General features: G+C 45.0%; 1 protein-coding gene across 2 annotated transcripts in view; it reads left to right on the forward strand.

Annotated features, from left to right (window-relative positions):
• The first annotated feature begins 5,920 nt into the window (after window positions 1-5,920).
• Window positions 5,921-24,561, forward strand: part of IGF1R (insulin like growth factor 1 receptor) — a 236,939-nt gene continuing 218,298 nt past the window's right edge. The window contains exon 1 of one of the 2 annotated variants that reach the window (XM_034435443.3): window positions 5,921-7,263. In XM_034435443.3, coding sequence (XP_034291334.2) covers window positions 7,161-7,263 — 103 coding nt within the window. In that variant the 5' untranslated portion in view covers window positions 5,921-7,160. The remainder of the gene's footprint in view (window positions 7,264-24,561) is intronic. The other variant, XM_034435444.3, reaches the window with a different exon arrangement.

The raw sequence follows: 24,561 nt of genomic DNA on the forward strand, positions 1-24,561 counted from the left end.
AAGAGCCGCATGCGGCTCTGGAGCCGCAGATTGCTGACACCCGTGTTAGGCCAATGTTTCTCAACCTCAGCATTTGAAGCCGTGTGGACTTCAATTCCCAGAATGCCCCAGCCAGCAAGGCGTTGAAGTCCACGCGTCTTAGTTGAGACCAGGGTGGATTTGATTTAAATCGAGTCGATTTAAATCATGATTTAAATCACTAGTAAAAAGACTTGACTTAAATCAACTCGATTTAAATCATAATTTTTAAAGAGCAATTGTCATCTCTGCTACTCCTTTGACCCGCTGTTGACTCACCGATAGTCCCAGTGTTGCAGAATATACAGCCTTGTGCTATATAACTAAGCTCCATTTCATGCTGAATAAACTAAATTATTTATGTATCTTAAACAGAAAACTATCTTACGATAGATTTTTTACTCCAAAAGTTTTTTATTAAAATAAATTCAATAAAAATAAAAAAAATCTGATTTAAATAAAAAAATCCGATTTAAATCAAAAAAATCTGATTTTTTTTAATTTTTTTTTAAAAATCATTGATTTTTATCCACCCTGGTTGAGACTGAGAAATACTGTGTTAGGATATCAGTGTTAGGAAATGCAGCTCTCCATTAAGTTGCAGAATTAAAAGAGACCAAAGTTGAACGGGTGTATCGTGACTTAATACAGCTTGCAGATCTCAGCTTGCCTCATTGATTATTGTGATCTGAATTTAGTGTTCTTGACGCATGAATGACGTCCAGCTTTCTTCATTACCTCAATATCTCTGAACCTTAACAACAACTTAGAACAACAGAGTTGGAATGGACCTTGGAGGTCTTCTAGTCCATCCCCTACTAGAGCAGGAGACCCTATACCAGGGGTCTCCAACCTTGGCAACTGGCTGGGGAATTCTGGGAGTTGAAGTCCGCCAAGCTTAAAGTTGCCAAGGTTGGAGACCCCTGCCCTATACCAGAGGTCTGCAACCTTAAATACTCAAAGAGCCATTTGGACCTGTTTCCCACAGAAAAGAAAACACCGGGAGCCACAAATCCCTTCCCGTGCCTAACTATTTCTTGAGCGGCCACAAAACTAGCATATGCAATTGAATTAAAAATTCTGTTTTCTTCTGAAATGTTTCTTTTCTTGGATTTATCCATGATTGGCCTATCAGGGGTTGAAAAGCTCAATAAACCCCATGCTGGCAGGTGTCGCACATTGGCGATTGTGATGCATATTTTGAGTGACAGGGAGCCGCAGCAGAGGGGTGAAAGAGCCACATGCAGCTCCAGAGCCACAGGTTGCTGATCCCTGCCCTCTACCATTCTGGATGTACTTGAAAGATATGTGGACTTCAACTCCCAGCTGATTGGGGAATTCTGGGAGTTGAATTCCACACATTTTCGCTGTTGGCGACTTTAAGAAACTTTGCTATCCTTGGGCCAAAGGTGTTTTTTCAAGGCAACCAGATTTTCTTGTTTCCCCCCCCCCCCACTTGAAAATGTTTTACTTCTCATCTAATGGGATGCAGAAGCAAAACATTTTCAAGACAAAAAAAAAAAAGTCCAAAGAAGTCAAGTTGGCTTTTGAACAGCACCTTTGGCACCAACATGACCTGGATAATTGAGACTCTGTAGAGATATTCGCTACCCTTTTGTGACTACAATATTGTTTGGCTGGCATCATGAGTGATCCATTTCTCCGAGATATATTGTAATTTGTAAAGAGCACACATAAACCACACACAAAACAAGGAACGCATTATGCAAGGGAAAAAGCTGATGTCACCTTGATGATTAATCTCAAAATGTTTTTCAAGTGTATGATTTACAATAAGTGAAGTTAAAGTTGAAAGGTTATCCAGGGATATTAACATTACAATAGTACCTTTTAGTATGTTTTTTTTTACATCTTGGAAGGTACCAGGTGTGTTGTTTTGAATTTCTCGTGGAAGTTGTACATTTGTTTTGCCCTTTGTGTTATACCTTTCCTTTCTCCCATTTTGCTTTCCACAGCAAACCAGTGGAACATTTCAATTTGAATTTTCACATGCATCCAAGGAATGAACAAAAGGCCACAAAGGGTTATGGATAGGTAAGCCATGTTTTATTTAACCATGGTTAATACAATTCTTTATTGCCCAAGTGTGATTGGAAATTTCACAAGAAATTTGTCTTTTTGTAGTTATTGTAGTTATATGCTATATAATATTGTAGTTATAATAGCATATATAATATGAACGTATACCGGCACAGGAGTGTTGTAAAGATGGGAATTGTGATGTAAAGTGAAGAAAATGATTAAATAATAATATATTATATATAAAAAAAGAAATTTGTCTTTGGTGCATATGCTCTCAGTGTACATAAAAAGAAAAGATACATTCGTTAAGAATCATAAGGTACAACACTTAATGATAGTCATAGGGTACAAATAAGCTAAATAAGTAAGTTAACTGAATAAACCACACTCAGGTGGATTTCACGCCAATCAAAAGCCAAACACACCTCTCTAGAATGTTGTATATCCCAGGCCTATTCTATGCTTTATTCCCCATTTGTCTTTCAATCCAATTAGCAATTGATTTTAATTGATGTGTGCATTTCAAGGCTGCACAGAAGAAACTTACAACCAGAAACTGGTGGGGTTTTTTTTTTGGATTGCATTAGTCTGCTCGATTTCCTTTAATATGCAGATGTTACTGATTCCTCCAGCTGCACATCTTTGTAAGAAATCAGTTGAATAATCGTATTAGGCAAAATTGATTAAAGCTTATTTGCTCTGCATTAATTCTACATAGGCATTTAAAAGAATAACATTTGTTTCGTGTCAGCCATTACATCAGGAAAGGCATTCCTCGTTTCTGAGATGTAGTCTTTTTTGAATGCAAAATTCTAACAAAATTATTTTGTTAGAATTTTATAAGAATTTTTTTTGGTAAGAATTTAGTTTTCTGGTCAATTCATAGGTCACTTCACAGGTTAATTTTTTAATATAGCAGCCAATTTATATGACTTGTTTCAAGGGCTAATAAAGGATTGTGCTGTTCAGCTACAATAATCCTACTCTCGAGTTATGTTGTAGCTGTTATGTCAGGTTGGGAAAATCTTATGTTTATCAAGACTCTGAATATTGCTGATAACTAGGAACTTGTTAGACTTTCACCCATTCCTGTTTTCTTCCCCCAAAGCTCCAGGCAAGATTTACTGGCCTCTGGATTTAAATCTCTCGGTTTTAGATGGGATGGGGGCAGTGAGGGAATAAAAGGGTAACTTAACACCTGAAAACAAAACATAACTTGTGGCTTGAGATTTGAATAAAGCAGGGGTCAACAACCTGTGACTCTGGAGCCGCATGTGGCTCTTTCACCCCTCTGCTGCGGCTCCCTGCCACTCAAAATATGCATCACACCCTCCAATGTGCGACACCCGCTGGCATGTGATTTATTGAGCTTTTCAACTCCCAGTAGGCCAACTACGGATAGATCATCCTAATAAAGGTAGCCCTGTTGACATATAAAAAGACTGTATATATGTATATATTGGTTTATGCCAGGGGTGTCAAACTCTATTTCATTGAGGGCCGCATCAGAGTTGGGTTTGACCTCGGGGGGCTGGGGTGGACATGGCCAGGGTGGGTGTGGCCAGCTCAACACTCATGTCGGGGGCCCCTGTGGTGGCCCGAGCGCTCTGCCAGAGAAAAGGGCTTCCAAGCTCTTCTTTTCAACTGCAACGGCCTCCTGCAATCCTCTGCCAGCAAAAAGGGACCTCCGGAGGGCTCCTATTAAAAACATATAAAGAACAGTTGCAGGAATTGGGTATGTCTAGTTCAGGAGTCAGCAACCTGTGGCTCTGGAGCCGCATGTGGCTCTTTCACTCCTCTGCTGTGGCTCCCTATTACTCAAAATATGCGTCACAACTGCCAATGTGCAACACCCGCTGGCATGTGATTTATTGCGTTTTTCAACCCCTGGTAGGCCAACCATGGATAAATCCAAAAAAAGAAAAATTTCAGAAGAAAACAGAACATTTAATTTAACTACATATGCTAGTTTTGTGGCTGCTCAAGAAATAATCAGGCATGGGAAGGGTTTTGTGGCTCCCGGAAATGGCTCTTTGAGTGTTTTAAGGTTGCAGACCCCTGAGATAAAGTATGAATAGCACCACATGCAAACCGGGTCAATGTATTGCTATGGACAAGTTCAACAGGTTGCATTCACACCTGTCAACGGGGTGGAGTTTTATTTAACCTTGGTTCCCACCTTTCAGGGAACCCCAGGAATAGATTCAGGGTTCAACCACATCAGGCCAGGTAGGAAAGTAGCAGTTACCGGCCTGGAAAGCGCCCCCCCTTCTGCCAAACCAAGGCGGCACTGAGTTCACACGACCCGTGAAGCCTGGCTGGCTGCAAGGCGTCGGTGGGGCTGGCTCTCCCGTCCGTCCCTCTCCCCCCCCCACCCCCACCCAACGGGCCAAACCGGTCTCGGAGCCTCCGCATTCCGGCCGAGCGGGTTGCGCGGCTCCGGCTTTGCCCGGCCGGCGTGCCCGGACTCGCGCCGTTTGCCCAAAAGGAGCCGCCGGGGAGGCGCGCTCGGCTCCCGCGCCCCGGAGGCTCCGTTCCCAAAGCGCCCGCCCGCCCGACCTTCCCCGGCTGCTGCTCTTTGGACGGGCTCGGGGGGGGGGGAGGAAAGGGAAGGGAAGCCCGCAAGACCCGGTGGGGGGGCGCCTCTCCTCTCCCCTCCCCCCCTCTGCTCGATTTTGCTGTCGCTATTTTGTGCTGCTGCAACGAGCCGCCTCCGCCCTGCGCCGCCTCCCCCGCCTGCCTGGCGAGCGCCCCCCCCCCCCATTGACAGCTCCGACAGCCCCCGCTCCAGCAGAAGCCGGGACCCCCCGCACCCCCGGGCTCCTTTGGCCAAGGACGCCCCCGCAGCGCTCGCCCCCCGCCCGGCCGTGGCAGAAAGGAAGGGGCGGCCAGGCAGCGGCCAAGCAGCAGCAGGAGGCGGCGGCGAGCTCTGCGCCCAGGCCAGCCTGCAAGCCGGGGGAAGAGGAGGAGGAGGAGGCGCCGAGGAAGCCGCCGCCACCGCTGCTTCTCCCGCCCTCCCTCCACTGCCCAGCCCAGCCTCGCCGAGCGCGGGGAAGCCGCCGAGCGGTGCAGGGAGGGTCGCGCGGCGCTTTGTTCCCGCTGCAGCCGCCACGCGGGGAGCTTCTGCAGCAGCAGCAGCGGGAGCCAGAACCGGGCCGCGCTCCTCCCCTGGCCGGAGGGTCCGGGGCTGAGCGCTAAGCGGGAATCCTCCGCCGCCTCTGGGAAGGAAGGAAGGAAGGAAGGAAGGAGGAAAGGAAGGGAGGAAGGAAGGGAGGAAGGAGGAAAAGAAGGAAAGGAGGAAAAAGGAAAGGAAGGAAGGAGGGAAAGAAGGAAGGAGGGAAAGGAGGAAGGAGGATAGGAAGGGAGGAAGGAGGAAAAGGAAGGTGGGAAGGAAGGAAGGAGGAAAAGGGAAGGAAAGAAGGAAGGAGGGAAGGAAGGAGAGAAGGAAGGAGGAAAGGAAGGAGGAAAGGAAGAGGGAAGGAAGGAGGAAAGGGAGGAAAGAAAGAAGGAGGAAAAGGAAGGGAGAAAAGGAAGGAGGGAAGGAAGGAGGAAAAGGGAAAGAAGGAAGGAGGAAAGGAAGGAGGAAAGGGAAGGAAAGAAGGAAGGAGGAAAGGAAGAGAGAAGGAAGGAGAGAAGGAAGGAGGAAAGGAAGGAGGAAAAGGGAAAGAAAGAAGGAAGGAGGAAAAGGGAAAGAAAGAAGGAAGGAGGAAAGGGAGGAAAGAAAGGAGGAAAAGGGAAGAAAGGAGGGAAGGAAGGAAGGAGGAAAAGGAGGAAAAGAAGGAAGGCGGAGAGAGAGCAGCAGCAAAAGCAGCCGCCGAGCCCTGCCCTGCCCTGCCCTCGCGCGGCTCCCCCCGGTGTCGTTTCCGCCCCGCGGATGGCAGCAGCGCGGCGCCCGCCGAGTGGCAGCCGGGGCCGCGGCGGCCGGTGAGGCTCCCTCGGGGGCGGCCTTCGCAGCCGAGCCTGGGAAAAGGGGCGGAGGAGGCGGAGACGGGGCGGCGCGGGGGAAGCCTTGCCCGCCTCCCTCCGTCCCTCCATTCATCGCGGCTCCGGATTTTGCCTCTCGCCCGCCGAAGAAAGCGCCAAGGAGGCCAGCAGCAGCAGCAGCAGCAGCCGCGGCGGCGCAATTGCGCGATCGCCCTTCGCAGGCAGGCAGGCAGGCAGGCAGCCTCGCTTCGCTCCTCCCGGCCCGAAAGAGACCCCGGCGGCTCTGCTTCGATCTTCTGCTGCTGCTTCTGTCTTGGGGAGGGGGAAGCGCCGTTGCCGCCCTCGGAAAGCCCGGGCTCCAGCAAAGGCGGCGGCGGTGGAAGAGGCGGATTGCGTGGCTGCTTCTCCTCCTCCTCCTCCTTCGGGCCAGGCGGGAGCCGAGTCCGCTCCGGGGGTTTCTCGGCCGGCCGAGCGGGAAGGAAGGCAAGCAAGCAGGCGCCCCTTCCCTCCCCGGCCAGCCCGGCCGGCCTTCTCTGGGGCGCCCCCTTCCCTTTTTAGCCCGCGCGGGGCCGGGAAGCCAAGCCAACATGGAGGTCGAAGATGCGGATTGCTCGCTGCGGCGCCTCCCGTGCGCGCTCCTCTTGGATGAGAGCAGGCGAGGCTGAGCGGCTTTCCCCGGCCTCCCGTCGTAGCTGGAGGAGGAAGAGGAAGAGGCGGCGGCGGCGGCCCCGGAGCCTCCTCGGCCAGAGCCCCAAACCAGGCCCGGACCTTCCCCCCCGCCCCCTCCCCCCCCCAAAGGTGGGCCCAGCATTTCTGCCCCTCTCCAAACGCAGCCGCCTCTCCGGACGCTCCCCTCCCTCCCCTCCCCCTTTTTCAAGGCCCCCCTCCCTCCTCCCTCGGCGGGTGGGCTTGTTTTTTTCTGTTTTTTTTTTTTTTGGCAAGGGGAGGGGTTTTAAAGCCTCCCCCCCCTCCCCTCCCCTCCCTTCCAGGATTTGGATTTGCCTTGTCCCGGGAAAGGGGCGAAGAAGAGCGAAGAGGAGGACTCCGGATTGCGGGGGATTGTTTTGGGGAGGGGGGGGCGGGTGAGTTGTATTATTATTATTTTTTTTTTAAAAAAAATTGGTTTTGCCGAGGCCCGTTTTTGACCCCGATTTACGGACCCACCAAACAGAGGAATGAAGTCTGGCGTCGGACGGAGGTCCCTGGCCTTGGTGAGGGGGCTCCTGCTGCTGCTGCTGCTCTGCATCGCGCTTTGCCTGCGGCCAGCAAATGGAAAAAGTGAGTCTGGGCCACGGGGGGGTCGGGGGGGGCTTGGTTGAGTGGGGTGGGGTGGGGGGAAGAAGAGATGGGCCGTCCGGATTTTTGAGTTAAATGGGGTGGGGGTGGGGGGAGGCAATGCAAAGGGGGCGCCTTCCAGCCGAGGCCGCGGAGATGGGCACCAAGGCGGGGTCTCCCTCGTTGGAAACGGGTTCCCCAAACGCGCCTTGGACCCCTGGCCCCTTTGCCCCCCCCCCTCAGCCGGGAAGAGCGGCCTTGGCTGCCCCCCCCTTTAGGCTTTGCATTCCAAGCTTTTTGGGGGGGGGCTTTCCTTTCCCACGACCCCCCCGGGAAAGCTTTCCTTCCCAGCCTGGCTCGGAGAGGAGCGGGGAGAGGGTGTGTGTGTGTGGGGTGGGATGGGGGGGTTTGTCTGGCCCCCGCCGCCCCTTCCAGCAGCCCCGCGAGGGCCTCCGCTTTTGACCCAGCCGGCCTCCCGCGCGAGCAAAGCAACCGGCTCGGCTTTCCCCGCTTTCCCGGGGGCGGCTTGGAGACGCCCGGCGAGCCCGGCCGTTGCGTAAACAAGCCGAGCGCGCCGGCACCTGGAGCGCTGCACCCAGCGGCGGTGGGGCGGGCGACCCTTGGAGACCCGGAGCAGCCAAGCCGGGCTGGGCTTTCTCAAACACTCCCCCCAAATCTCCTCAGCCTTGCGTTATATTTTTTTTTTAGGGTGGGGGTCTCTTTTGTGTCGAAAAGGGCAGAAATGCCAGGCAAGCGTTTGGGTGGCGGGGCGCGCGCTTCCAACCAGCCCAGGCGGGAAAGCCTCTTTTGCGGACAAAGATTCTTATTTTGGGGGGGGGGGTTAGGAAGACGACTGTTGAACCTCAAGGGGCCCTGGATGCTTTTTGGGGTGGGGGGGAGAGGAATTGTATCCCCCCCACTCCACCCCCCCCTTTGCTTCCCTCGGTGCAACGAATCCAAGGCGGGAGCAAGGAAGTCTGTTTTGATAGAACTGGTTTGTTTATACGCAGAGGTAGAAGTTGCAATTAAAATGTTACTCAGTGAATACTCATCGTCCAAGCTCCGGGGCTGGTGAGAGTAGGAAAGGCGGTGGATGCCTCTTTGTCCTCCTCTCCTCCACCCCCCCTAAAATGTTTTGATTGTTTTTTGGGGGGGGGTGTAGAAAGACAAAAGAGAGGGCTGTGGAGGGGGAAGAGAGAGAGAGAGACTTGGGCAGGGCCCGGTTTGGTGCAATTCCTGAAGCTCTACCCTTAGACAGCTGGTGGCTTCATGGTTGAGCAGAAGGTGTGGGAGAGAGAGAGAGAGAGAGAAAAAAAATCCTGCATGACCTCCGTGTAAAAGGAGAGGGGGGGGGGGTTTGAGAGAGAAGACAACTTTCTTTGGTGGTTTGTGAATCAGTCAAATGGGTGGAGAAAGTGACACCCTCCGGATAGTTGCTAGTGGTGGGGTTGGGATGCCCTTCCCCTTGGCCCTGTTAGGAAGGAAGACAATCTACCTCTTAGGTTCAATAACATCAGTGTGTAAGTGTAGCTCCTTGGGTTTTTGTGTGGGCAAAGGGTCTTGGGCGCCTTATTTATTTATTTATTTATTTATTTTATTGGTTCGATTTATATGCCGCCCTTCTCGGGAGACTCAGGGCAGCTTACAATGCGTTAAGCAATAGCCTTCATACTTTTGAATATACCTGCTTAGTAGGGCTTTTTTTGGCCTCCCCTAAGCGGTGTTCTATTTTATACAAAGTCAGCTTATTGCCCCCACAAGCCGGGTCCTCATCAAAAGGTCCTTAGGACTTTTGGGGAGGTCTAAGCCCAGTTGGGGTAAGTGTTTGACCTTAGGGACTAGAGCCTCGGTGGCTGTTTTGGGATGACAAGGTCAAAATGTGAGTCATAGATCACATTTCTAAAATAGAGTTGTTCCACCTCTTCTTCCCAACGGCTCCCCCCCCGGCCCCCCTTCTTTCTCCCCGTGTTTTTCTCTACAAGTTTAATCTTTGACTGCACGTAAGGATTTAGGCCAGGCCCCAAAAAGAAAAAAAAAAAAACCCTGCAAAACTTTAATCCGTTTAGCGTTGGAGTAAAATGAGAAGTAGGCAAGTAAACAAACATGAGTGCAGAAAAATCGTGACTGCCTCTGCGTAGAAGCCTCATTGATTTCGGCGTCTCAATGGCATGTTCAAGCTTTTGATGATTAAAAAAAGATTATCCTGTTTAGGTGCAGTTCTTTTAAAGTACAGTACGAGCATAAAAATGGTATTTTATTCGCTGTTGCTATTGATCTCGTTATCCACTGTTTTCTTAAACAATGGCATTGCCAGCGAGGAAAAAAAACAAACCCCAGGATTTAGACGGCTGTATTAAAATATTCATTAATCTGTAAAAAAAAAATCCTAATAAGCAGAGTGAATTGTTGGGGAATGAATATGTGCTTACAATGGATGAAAAAAAAAAAAAAAACACTTGGTTGGTGGCTTTAAGAAAAAACACACACAATCTCTTGAAAAGAGAACACCCCCTCTCCTGACTCCCACCCCAATGCACTGCTCTCCTCATTGTAACACAAGGAACATCCAGTCTTAGTTTTATGCGTGTGTAGTTTTTTTTTTTTTTTAAATACATAGAATGTGTCATAGCTAAACTCGCTCTTCCATTTTCGGTCATAAGAAGTCATGCATTCCTAAATAGGAATATACAAGAGTTGGAACCAAAATAATATGGAAAGGCTGTCTCTGTGATCTTCGGTTAATATAGTTTTGAAATCTAAGGTATGATAGGTAGATAAAACAGTAATTAAGATGTCAGTGAGAGAGGAGGGGGATCCTGGCTCGGCCCCTTACAAGAGAGGCATCACCGATAGGGAATGAATTTCCATCGCAGGTTTGACCTGGTTTACTTTTATAGGCCTTCAAGAAAATTCTTCAAATTTGCTGAATCGGTTTTGACCCTCCCTTATAATTTGGGGCTGTGGATTGTACATGCTGTTGTCAGATATCATTTTTGTTGTTGAATTGTTTCCTTCCTTCGCCTAAGCAGGCAGCAGTGTTTACTGCTCAAAATGATTTTCAATAAAATATTAAAAGCTTATTCTGCTGGGGTATTTGAGGGGCAGCATCAGTTTGTGCAATCCAACCAAAAACACGATATTTTGCACGAGGTGGTTTCTTTTGCACTCTAGGGCAGTGAGTGCCCCCCCCAACCTTTGGGGCACCAGGGGCCGGGTTTCATGGAGAGAGGTTTTTCCTTGGGCCAGAGGGGTGTGTGGTTTTGCGTGGTGCCTGCATCCCAAGGATGGGGCATGTCTTGTATGTGTGGCCCGGTTTCTGGCATGCCGTGGACCACTGCCGGTCCACCGGGGGTTGGGGACCTCTACTCTAGAGAACGGTTTTTATATGTACTCTTTGCTGTAGAAATTCTCTCTCTTGCCCTGATGAATTTACTAGTAGAGTTGGGTTGGCATTTTAAGCCAATCTTCTCCCTTGTTTTATTGAGTGGGGTGACTTGTAAGTAGGGAAGCTAATTCTGTTGTGGTTTGGTGACCTAAAATTGTGTTATTTTAATAGAGCGTGTTTCAGCTCTTCCCTGTTAGATCTCTATAGCGCTGGACGCTTAGCAAAAACCCTTAAAGCTGTAATTGTGTGTGCATGTGTGCACTATCAACATCAATATCTCTTAATGCGCTCGTTGATAAGGCAAATATGGTTAGTCTGAGTGAGTGAGTTGAGCCAATCGGGTAAATTCCCTGCGTAATTTAGATTACGGGGAGTATAAAATGGGTTTGACACTAAAGGAATTGTTTTGCCTTTCCGGAATCTAATTGATAGAGGGAGGGGAGATTTATTTGGAAAACTGCTGAAGACACTTTGCCAAGAGTTATAAGGAGCAATAAACACACTATCCAAGGAAATCGGGGCCCTGTGGTCTTTTGTTTGCAAACGAATGATATTTGGGCTTAACCTTGGAGACTGCCAAGTGTCTGGTTACCTTAGGACAGCTGTTTGTCTTGTTGTTTTGAAGAAAGAAGCCTCGAGGATAGTTGCGCTAAAATTTTAAGAGCAAATATTATTAGCAGGGAATTATAATGGCTGCCTTGATCCCAGCCTACAGTGCAAAAACACCATTAAGAATTCTGCTCCAGATATTATGGTGCAAAAAAGGAGAGAAGCAACTGAACGCATGAGAAGATGTAGTAAACTATCTCGTATTAGATGCAGCAGCTGGTAAGGCATGGAGGGATTGGCATGTCTTAAGAATTTGAGAATTTTCTGCGTGTTCATATTCCATTAATAGGATTCCTCCTTAAGCCACATCTATATCATTCTAAAACAACTATCTGTAACTTTTAACTGGCTGAAATGGGGCAACGTTTTTTCAACCACAGTACCTCAAACGGACCCATTTACAGAATGCATCTAAAATCCAGGATTCCCCTAGAATGAAAATTCGGCAAATTTTATAAAATATGACAACCAAATTATCAAATATTACGAGCTATAAAACATTTTCTGTAAAACAAACCTTCGTATCTGACCAAGCTCTACAGCCCAACATGGCCTGCTTTTAAGGCAGATGCATCTCTGAATATCTCTTTGAATTTTTAAGAACTTTTCCAGTAAGCTCTGCCATTGTTGGAGGCTTTGAGGAATCTGGTAAGGAAATATCTCTGAAGTGATAATCTAATGGGTCAGAATAACAGAATTTAAAAATATTCTCCCAGTTTTCCCACTTGAAAGCAGCTTTAAGTAGATTGGTGATCTATTCTTAAACGACTGTAATTGTTGACCTAATCCATAATTAACATGATCATGGTTTATGAAATCGATCCAGGAAGTTTCATAATTATTAGGTAAGCTATTGGGATAATACAGGTAGTCCTTGAGTTACAACCATTCGTTTAGTGGCTGGAGATACAGCAGCACTGAGAAAAGTACTTATGAATGTGTTTTTCACACTTATGACCTTTGCCACATCCCCAGGGTCATGTGATCATAATTCAGACGCTTGGCGAGTGGTTCTTATTTATGACGGTCGTAGTGTCCCAGGGTCATGTGATCCCCTTTTGCGACCTGACAAGCAAAGTCAATGGGGGGGGGCGGGCGGGGGGGGAGCCAGATTCACTGCTTAGCCATGTTACTAACTTAACAACTGCAGTGATCACTTAACAAAAATGGCAAGGAAGGTAATTAAATATGGGGCAAAACTCACTTAACAAATGTCTCACTTAGCAACAAACATTTTGGGCTCAATTGAAGTTGTAAGATAAGGACAACCTGTACTTTCACTCTTAATGAACATTGGAGCATCCTAAAATGCTTATCCAGGTTATAATAAAATCCACATATGTGCAAAACCAGCGACATGGACTCTGGTTACTATACAGAGCATGAAAATACTTGTTTCATCATCAAGTTTATAAATACTCCACTATTTCATCATACAGAGACACTTCCTTAAGAGAACAGTAGCACTGAAAACACTTCAAAACATTTTTGCAGTTATACCTTTTTCGAGGTAGTATTTCTTAGGTGTTGCTTTCTAAAATAATTGCTGTAGATGTTATAAGGAGCCTGAAACGGAATTCATCTGTTTAAATTGTTTTGGATATAGCTAAAGGCAATATACTTTGTTTACAGAATTTACAGAGACTGCATTTGCTGGCGTGAATGATGTAGACCAGGGGGAATCTAATCTTGGCAACTTTAAGGCCTGTGGACTTCAACTTCCAGAATTCCCCAGCCAGGCCTGTGGACTTCTGGGAGTTGAAGTCCACAGGCCCTTAAAGTTGCCAAGATTGGACATGCCTGATGTAGACTAAATATGCTATGGAAGTATGGTAGTTACACAATTCCTACTTTATAGTAAGTTACATTAAACGAAGAGTTAGCGCGGTGGCTCAGTGGTTAAGATGGAAAGCCTAGGTTTGAGACCCAAGCGCCATATGACGGCATGAGCTCCCGTACTCCCCCCAGGCTACTGCCAGCCTAGCTGTTTGAAAGCATGCAAATGCAAGTAGATAAATAATTACCACTTCAGTGGGAAGATAACAATGCTCCGTGACATCATGCTGGCCACAGGACTGTGGAAATTTCTTTGGACACACTGGCTCAGTGACCTTGAAATGAAGATGAGCACCAGGCCAGAGTTGACGATGATCAGCGGAGTAAAATCTGCAGCCTTTTACCTTTTTTTTTTTACAATAGGTAAAGATAGGAGAGACAGACAGACAGACAGACAGACAGACAGACATAGATGATAGATCGATAAATAGATGATAGAGATGTAGGTAGGCAGATAGATAGATAGATAGATAGATAGATAGATAGATAGATAGATAGATAGATAGATAGATAGGATTATTACCACTTCATTTTGTTGTTTGTTTGTATACTGAGAGCTTATGCACAAATTCCTTGTGTGTCCAGTCACACTTGGCCAATGCAGAATTCTATTCTAAAAAAATAAATAGGTAAAAGAATTAATATAGTTTTGGTATAGCTGGTTTGGTGGACATGCAAAGCTAACATGGCAAATCATATATGACTCTTGTATGAGTATGAAATATTCGATATTGAATATTCAAATATGATATGAAATATTTTAAATCAAATTTAGTATGTTAGGGTAGTATAAGGGAATTTCTGCTGGCTTATTATTTGAAAATTCCACAAATCCTTACAAATATTTGTAGCTGGTGGGGGGTTGGAAGTCCCTGAACAGTTAGTGGAGACCAAACTATTCCTTTAGGCAGTGCATTTGTTGCACCACTGCAGGTGTAGTCCTTGACTTAGAACCATTTATTTAGTGGCCATTCGGCGTAATAATGGGGGAAAACAAGACCCACTTAACGACCGCATGATTGTTTTAACTGCAGTAATCTGCTTACCAGTCATGGCAAAAAAAAAAAAAAAGCTTGGTAAAATGGGGCGTGACTCATTTCACAATTGCCTTGTTTAGCAACAGAAATTCTGATCCCAGTTGCGGTCATAAGTCAAGGACTCCCATGTATTTGGTGTCCATCCACGTCCAGTGAAAGGAAGCCTCTTCGGAACACGGGTCTGAAACCGGGATGATCAGTTCCCCTGAAAAAAAAAATCCCACCCGTGTTCGCTGAAGTTTTATTTCCAGCTACGTATCTTCGGGGATGAAATTGTGGTTTTTTTCCTTCCGCTTAAGGAACTGACCAACGCTGGGCAGATAAAAATCACATCTCTTTCCTTTTGATTTGCTTCCATCCCCTTTTCCTGTTTTGGAAGGACTTTCGCGGACTTTGCTTGTACACGAGGCCAACAAATAGCCTTTTTTTTTTTTTAACTATTGGAAAAAAAAAAAGGAAGTTATGGGGAGAATGTTATCATGTGGAGCCCTGTGATTGATGCGCTCGCATGATAGTTGTGTTTACTTGGAAGTGTGAACTGAGAATGCAGTCGCAAGGGCCAAGACTTTCTCCAGCCGCCTCTGTGTTTGGAAGCTCAAGGAGAGGAGGGGGACGGCTTTTCTGGGAGGGGAGGTCCAGGGGAGCCCAGAGCTGCCGAAGACGATGCTGTGGTTGTGGTGTTTGCGCGAGAGGCCAAGCAACCTGCTGCTTGATGCACTCGGCTGCGCCACATCTGCAAACACAGCGCTGACCTTCTGACTTCTTCCTATCTTCACTATTTGAACAGTCTTGGCTATTAAAACAAAATGCAAAGCAGTGACACTCTTGTTTTCTAAGCTTCCTAGATTTCAAACAAGGCCGAGGATGTAGCAATCACAGTTGTGGTAGCCTTAGCAATTTCCGCTCCCTACCGTGGTGCTAAAAGGTTGGCGAACTCTCTTCAGTTTTCTATATGTCTCCATAAACATGATATAAAAAGGGGACCTCTTGCTCCACACAAATCCTACCACTATTTAAAAGGGATCCAATTAAATAAAAACCAAAGGAGACAAAACACGATGCTATTCCATTGATTTATGGAGGGAAGGGATCCAAAAACTTAAGTATTTGTCGCTGGCAAAACTACGGGGAAGCTTTAGGATGATCCTTCATTGGAAGGGAAAATTTTTAGTCATGGCTTTCAATCAATAGGACCGTGATGGCGAACCTATGGCACGCGTGGGCATGTGCGCTCTGGCCACCTGATTTTCGGGTCTTCTGGGCCCACCAGAAGTAGGAAAACGGGCTGTTTCCTGCCTCCGGAGGGCCTTGGGGTGGGGTGGGGAAGGCTGTTTTTGCCCTCCCCAGATGCATAGAGAGGATCTGGAGCCAGGTGAGACAGAAAAACGGGCCTACCGGGACATCGTGTGCCAGGAGCGGGGGGGGAGTGGGGTCGTGCACACATGCATGGGGCGGGGCGCATAGAATTATGGGTGTGGGCATGCTCACACGCGAACCTCCCCCACACACCCCCTTCCTGGCACGCGATGGCAAAAAGGTTAGCCATCACTGACCTAGTGAGTTACGTTCCCAACTTTCAGGGTTCAGTTCTGGGAGTCGTAGTGATTCAGGTCTTGCGATTGGATTAGTACATTGAACATCGAATAATAAGAGTTGGAAGGTATCATAAAGGTCTTCTAATCCAACTGCCTGCTCAAGCAGGAGACCTTATACCATTTTGGACAAGCGGCTGTCCGATCTCTTCTTGAAAACCTCCCGTGATGGAGCACCCCACAACTTCTGAAGACAAGCTGTTCCACTGATTAATTTTTTTTACTGTCTGGAAATTTCTCCTTATTCTAGATTGGATTTCTAACGATCTTCCATCTGTTAGTTCTTGTCCTGCCCTCGGGTGCTTTGGAGAATAGGATAAACCTCTCTCTGTGATAGCCCATCAAATATTGTAATACTGCTATGTGTCACTCCTAATCCTTCTCTTCATTAGACTTCATTAGGGATGTCTTATTTTCGGAGAAACACGGTAACTGGATAGGGTGGAATGATCACGTTTGTTTGTTCGCTTTTTGCAGTTCCCAGAAGTAAATCGTAGATTTAGTGGAGGGGCTACTCTGAGGAAACGAATGTGAAGAGAGGCAGATTGGATGAAGTGGGCCTCCAGTTCTTTGGAGTTGTTTGAAATGTGGTAAGAATGAATGCCACCAGATTGGAGAAGGGAAATTGCAATGATGGAGGTAGACGGTCAGGTAAAAATAAGTGTTTTGCATCCTGGTTTGAATTGAGTTCTTAAAAATGCTTGAAACGCCAAGGTGTATTACAGATAATCCGTGATTTAACAACAATTCATTTAGTGACGGTTCAAAGTTTTACAATGGCACTGAAAAATGTGACGTATGGCTGTTTTTCATACTTGACTGTTGTGGTATCCCCATGGTTACGTGATCAAAATTCAAATGCTTGGTAACTGACTTCACATTTACGACGGTCGCAGTGTCCTGGGGTCATGTGATCTCCTTTTATGACCTTCTTTCAAGCAAAATCAACGAGGAAGCTCAGATTCACTTAACCACCGCAGTGCTTCACTTAACATCTGTGGTAAGAAAGGTTGGAAAATGGGGCAAAGCTCACTTAACAAATGTCTCACTTAGCAACAGAAAGTTTGGGCTGAATTGTGGTCATAATTCGAGGACTACCTCTACTGATGGACCTCTGCTTCCTGAACCATTTACTTCATTACCGCAAATCACTTCTCGAAAAGTATTATCAAATTTTGAGGACTAGTGGTAAATCCTTCAGCACTGATGTAAATTCAGATGGTGGGTTGTAACCTGAGGACCTACCTGCATTATAAAAACAACAAATTGTTGAATGATCTTTGTCATTTCAACAAGTTACTTACCCTTGGTGATTTCATCATTTTTTTTCTTCATAGGAAGACTTTGGGAGATTTTTAATGTATTTCAGTCTACCTGGCAATCCTTAAATCTGTTTAAATATCTGTGTTGTGGGTAAAGGGTTTGTGAGTAGATACCCTAATAAAAACCAATTTTGGGTAATTTATCCAGGTTTGGAAAGCGCTGTTTTATATTCTATTGCTCCAGTTGTTATATTTCTGAAGTCGCTGCTGGAGCAACAGACGAGAGAGAAATATTGCCAGAATGCAGAAATGATTATCGTTTCTACTCAAATATAGTTCAGAAAGCCCAAATATTTTCCTTCAAGGGCAATTTAGAAAGATATAGGCAATGAAGCATATGTTTAAAAATCTCTGTAAAGAATAAATACCTCTTTAAAAAACTCAACCAGGCAAAAGCAACAAGGAACTGCATCTCAAACAGGTTTTTGTTGATTTATTAGCTTGCTTAGAAAAGTGAACAGTTAAAAAGAATTTCCACGGAGTCATTTAATAGACACATGCTGATATCGGGATTTTCATTTTATTTATTGCAATTTTGTCTCACTTTTTAAAATAATAGCCCTCTCCAAAGATCCTATAGTTTACGCAAATAAATATGCAGTAAATAGATTAAAATAAATGTCTACAATCCTTTCTAGAGTAGTTTGGTGGCCAGAGTTTTTTTGGGGGGAAGGAAAGTCTAGCTGAGCAGGTAGCGAATTAATTAATTAATTAATTTTATTTATTTTATTAAATTTCTATACCGCCCTTCTCCCGAAGGACTCAGGGCGGTGAACAGCCACAAGATAAAACACAGAAGTACAAAAATTTAAAATAGATTAAAAACGAATTAAATAATTTGGCTGAATTTAAAATACCCCATAATTTAAAACAGATTAAAATTTGTATTTAAAATTTATATTTAAAAGGGGAGAAGATTTAGGCCAGGCCAGCGATGGAAGGTGCGCAGATCCAGGATCCTCCGTATCTCCGGGGGGAGCTCGTTCCAGATCTCTGCTGCGTCTCCCTGTCACTCAAAATATGCATCGCAACCGCCAATGTGCGACACCCGCCAGCATGCGATGTATTGATTTTTTCAATCCCTGATAGGCCAACTATGGATACATCCAAGAAAAGAACAGTTTCAGAAGAAAACAGAACATTTAATTCAACTACATATGCTAGTTTTTTGGCTGCTCAAGAAATAGGCAGGAAGGGCAGGGGAAGGTTTTTGTGGCTCCCGGTGTTTTCTTTTCTGTGGGAAATGGGTCCAAATGGCTCTTTGAGTGTTTAAGATTGCAGACCCCTGGTGTAGGGTTTCCTGCCTAAGCAGGGGGTTGGACTAGAAGACCTCAAAGGTGCCTTCCACCTCTATTATCCTGTTATTCTGTTCAATTGATCCCCTCTTCTTCGTGACAGCCCCTCCGATATTGGAACCTTGCTACCATATCACTCCTAGTCCTGCAGAATCAGTTCTCTAGAGAACCAATGGGGGACCCTGGCCATTTTGTTTTGAGTCTTGGTGGTGGTGGTGGGAGGTGTTGGAGACCACGTGGTCAGAATAGCTGAAATTCCTGACCCTCTTAGATAAAGAGCTCCCGCATTCGTGCAAGCTCCCCCTTTTGCAAGGCGTCGTAAACGTTTCTTTTCTACTTCCTGAGGGGCTCCTTGGGAGATTTATGGGCTGGGTGGCTGGTCTCCACGCAGATGGTTTTATTTCCATTTCCCTTTGGTATGTAAAGGCCGCAGTCTTTGAAGAAGGAGAGGCAGCGATCCTTGTGATGTTGTGAGGCCACAAAGGGGCCTTGGCCATTCAGCCATTCCTTGAGGAGCAGTTGGCAGGGTGTGTGTGTGTGTGTGTGTGGTGTGTCCTTCCTCTTTGTCCTGCCCTGTCTGGCGTTATTTATCTTTGGGTTGACACGGCAAGCAAAATTGAACAGGTTGGTAGGGTTAGGCACATTTCTTTGCAACCAAATGGAGATTTGTCTGATTGCGTTTGCATTTGTGTGTGTGTGTGTGTGTGTGTGTCGGTGGGTGGGTGAGTGCCTGTGTGTATTAATGGCATTGTTGAATGTGGTAAAAAGTGTAAGAAACAAAACCAGTACGCAAAGAATAGGAAGTAAGAAAAAGAAAAAGGAAAGAAACGAAAGCGATTTGTGTGATTGTGTTTTTTTACGTGTGTGTATATCTGTAAATTGAATTTTTGAATATGGTAAAAAGTATACAAAAGAAGATAGAAACAAATAAAAACAAAAAAACCCCAGAAAAATAGGCAAAGACACAGAAAATGAGAAAAAAGGAAGTAAATGAAAACACGTGTATATAAAATCATCTCTTCCATCCTTCTTTCAATTTATCGAGTAATTGTTGTCGTAATCTTTTCCCCAACTTTTTAATCCCCAAATCTGGAAATCATCCACTTGATCTTTTTCTTCTTTCAACAAAAAGAAACCATATAAGGTTTCTTGTCCTTCAGAAAAGTCTTTGTCGTTTTTTTACTCTGACGAAACTGGTCCACTTCACCATTTCTGTAGGTTCAATTTGTTTTAGAATCCAGTCTTTTGTCACAGGTACAATATTTTTTCTTCTTCTACAATGTTGTGACACCATCCTCTTGCTGCAGTTAGCCATCTACAATATTAATTTCCTGCATCTCTTTTCTAATTCCTTGTCCATAAAACCCAGTAGGAATAATGCCGTACAATAAATAAATAAGGAAGGAATAATACAGAGAGTCGTCGACTTACAACAGTTCTTTTAGGGACCACTCAAAGTTATTACAGCACTGGGAAAAAAATGAAAGAAAAAAAATCGCCTAAATTTGTGAGGAAAAAAAAAAGACTTATGACCATTTTTCATACTTATGACCGTAGCAGCCCAGTTACAACCTTTGTAGCATTCCCATGATCATGTGGACAGTTCAGAAAGTTTGGCAGCTGGTTCATAGTTACGACGGTTGCAGTGTCCCGGGGTCATGTGATCCCCTTTTGCGACCTTTTGGCAAACAAAATCAACAGGGAATAGAAAAATTTGGGCTCAATTGTGGATGTAAGTCAAGGACTCCGGAGGTTAGTCTGCAATATCTTTTGGCATTATTGTATGGACTTGCACCCTATCTATCTATCTATCTATCTATCTATCTATCTATCTATCTATCTATCTATCTATCTATCTATCTATCTATCTATCTAATTTATTATTATTATTATCTTTATTATCTTTATTCATTAAATATGAAACTCAGTCAACTGAACATTCAAAAATGCATCACAAATACCATTGACTGGTGCTAATGGTTGATATGGGTTGCTGCCAGCGTCCTAGATATCAACCAAGTACCTTCTTAAGATGTACGATGTTCCAATTAGCACAGTTTTTTGCAGTTTTGCTGGTGTTATTGCAGGAAGCTGCAATTTGCTGATGTATCTTATGAAGTTCTTGGACATGGTACCAAGTGCCTCAATGACAATGGGTATCACGGTTACATGTTTCATCCATAGCCGTGCAGTTTCGATGGCCAGGTTGGGATATTTCATGATTTTTTCCAGTTCTTTTTCTTCAACTCTGGCGTCTCCTGGTACCGCGATGTCAATAAATTGTACGTTTTGGTTTTCGACAACTGTGATATCTGGCGTGTTGTGTTCCAAGTGACGATCTGTCTATTCGAAAGTCCCACAAGATCTTCATCATCTCATTTTCTATAACTTTTTCCACATTATTATTATTATTATTATTATTATTATTATTATTATTATTATTATTATTATTATTTTGCTTTTCACATGTTGTTCTGTGTGAGACGTTGTGAGTTATCTAACCATCACGATTAAAACAATACAGATTTGCACCCCTGACTTCGGGAAATGTTTTATTAGAGGCTAGTTAGGGTTGAAAGTTGGTGGAGACAGACTCAGTTTTCCCCCTTTTTTCTTTGCTCCAACTACTTGCCACTATATTGCTTTTATTCCCTTCCAAAGGGCTATAAGGCAAAAGTTCCTTTGAATGTTGTTCTGGGGTTTTTTGGGGGGGAGGGGAAGGGAGCTACTTGGGGGGAGGGGTTAGAATCAATCCTTTGATGTTTGAGGGAGGGTTAAGTTGCATTGTTTTTTGGTGCTCTTTGCAAATTTTATTGCTGAGCCAATCTTGGGATTTCGTCTTTCTTTTTTTCTCAAGAAATTTACCCAAATTCCTTTCCTCTGCTTACAGATCGAGAGGTGAATTTCACAACATCATTCTTGATACACAGACGCACAGATACAGACATGCATACATACAAACACACAGAGACTGTTATCTTGGTACTCATCATTAATTGGTTCCAGGAGGCACGATGACAACCAAAAACAATGAGTACCAAACACATTTTTCCCATAAGGAATAAAGTAGTGAGTCATGAGGCAGGTGACACCGACAAGTTCTCGCTTGTGCGTCGAGTACCAAACAAACAATGACCACGGGACAAAATGTTTGCGTCAAAATGCATTGAGTACCAAATTCGATGAGTTTCAAAGCAGTTGAGTATCAAGCTACCACTTACGTATATATATGTATGTGTGTATGTGTGTGTGTACCTGTACACACATACATACATACTGCCTTTATTATTATTACAAATAACTCAAGGTGGCAAACATAACCAACACATCTGCCTCCCCTTATTTTCCTCACAACAAACAGCTAGTGAGGTGGGCCTGATTGAGAGAGTGGAATTGGCCCAAAATCACTCAGCCTGCTTTCATGCCTAAAATGGGACTAGAACTCACTGTCTCCTGGTGATTGCCACAAAGTCACACAGCTGGCTTTCATGCCTAAAATGGGACTAGAACTCACTGTCTCCTAGAGGTTGGTCCAAAATCACTAAACTGGCTTTCCTACCTCAGGTGGGTCTAGAACTCACTGTCTCCCAGTTTCTAGCCTGGTGCCTTAGCCACTAGATCAGTGATGGCTAACCTTTTTGCTGTCGCGTGCCAAAAGCGGGGGGAGTGCGGGGGGATTGCGCATGCGTGTGCCCACACGCATAATTCAATGCCCCACCCCCTTGAATGCATGTTTGACCCCTCCACGCTCCCCACATGTGACGGCAAAAAGATTACCCGTGGGCCCAGTAGGCCTGTTTTTCGCCCTCCTCAGGCTCCAGAGGCTTTCTTTGAGCCTGGGAAGGGCAAAAACGGCCTTCCCCACCCCCCCGGAGGCCCTCTGGAGGCCAGAAATGGCCTGTTTCCCGACTTCCGGTGGGCCCAGAAGGCCTGAATTTAATTTAATTTAATTTAATTAATTCAATTTATATGCCGTCCCTTTCTGAAGACTCAGGGCAGCTCACAATACATTGAAAATCAGCTGGCCGGCACGCGCATGCACGCTGAGGCTGAGCTAGGGCAACGTTCGCGTGCCCACAGATATGGCTCCGTGTGCCACCTGTGGCAAGTGTGCCATAGGTTCACCATCACGACACTAGACCAAATGGGTTGTTATTTTTTTTCTGTGATGATCTTTTCCGTTTCAACATATTTAAAGAGGCTGTTAATGTTGCCCTAAACTTGTGGCCTTGTTGAGAGATAACAGTAACCCACAAATTGTTGGTTTAGAGATATCTAAAAGCAAACAGCTACAACCAGGTCTAGCAAGATGCTCGGATCTAGGCATTGTTTCATATTTGTACAGTAGTACTGGTTTTTTGTTTTTTTTAAAAAAAATCAACACAATTTTGTGGCTCTGGGATGTGAAATGGCCATGACGTGGTCTTAATCCTTGGACAGGTTATTTTTCTAAGTAGAAATTTTGTGTCACTTTGTTATTGTTTATGGTTTATTTTCTTTATTTTGTTTTAATTTGTGTGCTGCACAAGCCTTGTCATTGCTCACAGGTGGGGGAGGATTAAATGAAAAGGTAAATAAATGCATTATGGCCTCTTCATTAGGACTTGTATTACAGTTATTAAAGTACTAAGCTCCAAACTTGAAATAATCTTTTCCCAGTTCTCCTGGGAAACAAAATAAAAACTATTAAAGAAGAATGAGAATGTCAGGTTATAGGGTTCCTGGCTTGCAATGAATGAGTTGTGTGTTAGTGTACAAAAACTGCTGGATTCCCTTCATTAAAATTTTAATGAGCTGATAAACTAGGAATTACTATTTCAAATGCAGCTGACCCTGGATTTCTTCTCTGTTCTTCCTGACAAACCGGGATGCTGAATAGCTACGCATCCAAGCTTATTGTTCATTGAGGAAATTGGCTAGCTTGAGTGCAATGCAAAGAACCCAACTCGTGATTGGTTCACAGGTAGTCCTTGACTTATGACTGCAGCGAGTCTGGCAATAACAATCGAAAGTCGAGGTAGTCATTAAGTGGGTCACTATGTGACTGACTCAATTTTACAATCTGTTTTGGGGAAGTAAATGCCAGGTTTTGTCAAAAACATCATAAATTGTGGTCACAAGTCTCTGCAAATGGCCATAAATACGGGGGAGGGAGGGAGGAAGGGGGGAGGAGATAGCTGGGAGTAGCTTTTGAAGCAGTTAGGATGCGGTGGCTTTAATGATGTAGTGATGCTAAAAAAAAGATGTGCTAAAAAGGCTGGGTTCACTCACTATATGAAATGACAATATGGTCACCTTTCTTGTGTCTGAGCGTGTTGTGCAAACTAGCTATTGTGGTTTGTGTGCTAAATAATGGCTTAGTGTGATGTATGTTCCAGCGATTGTTCAGCAAACATATCAAATGCAGACACAGCTATTGTCTTGTCTTGAGCTGCAAAAGCTGCTGTGTAGTTGAACCTTTGTAATCTTTGTAGTTGTTTTTATTTTTTATTTTCTTTGTCAACCGAGATTGCAGAAAATATGACTTCAGTAACCGAGTTGTTAATTTATTTATTGGTTCGATTTATATGCCGCCCTTTTCCAGAGACTCAGGGCGGCTTACAATGCGTTAAGCAATAGCCTTCATACTTTTGTATATACCTGCTTAGTAGGGCTTTCACCGCCCCCCCCCTAAGCGGTGTTCTTTTATATACAAAGTCAGCTTATTGCCCCCACAATCCGGGTCCTCATTTTACCTACCTCGGAAGGATGGAAGGCTGAGTCAACCTTGAGCCTGGTGAGATTTGAACTTGCAGTAATTGCAGGCAGCTGGCAGCTAAGTGCTACTTAAGTGCTACTTAACAGCGCTTTAGTCCGCTGCTCCACCAAGGCTCCTTGGTGGATGCCTGGAATGCACTACCTGACTCTGTGGTCTCATCCCAAAACCCCCAAAACTTTAACCTAAGACTGTCTACTGTTGACCTCACCCTATTTCTAAGAGGTCTGTAAGGGGCGTGCATAAGAGCACTACTGTGCCTACCGTCCCTGTCCTAATGTTCCCTTTAATTGTATTCATTTTATGTATTCAATTCATGCTTATACTGATATATATTATCTATTATGTACTCGACAAAATAAAATATAAAAAAAATCACTTGTTGAGATGGGCGAGCCAATATACATTGGATAAATAAATAAATGGAGAGCTTTGGAAAGACCTAATTTTCATTGGGAGTTGTAACACTG

The sequence above is a fragment of the Pantherophis guttatus genome, chromosome 13 (genome assembly GCF_059756535.1).
Source record: "Pantherophis guttatus breed Tessera chromosome 13, ASM5975653v1, whole genome shotgun sequence".
Lineage (NCBI taxonomy): Eukaryota > Metazoa > Chordata > Lepidosauria > Squamata > Colubridae > Pantherophis > Pantherophis guttatus.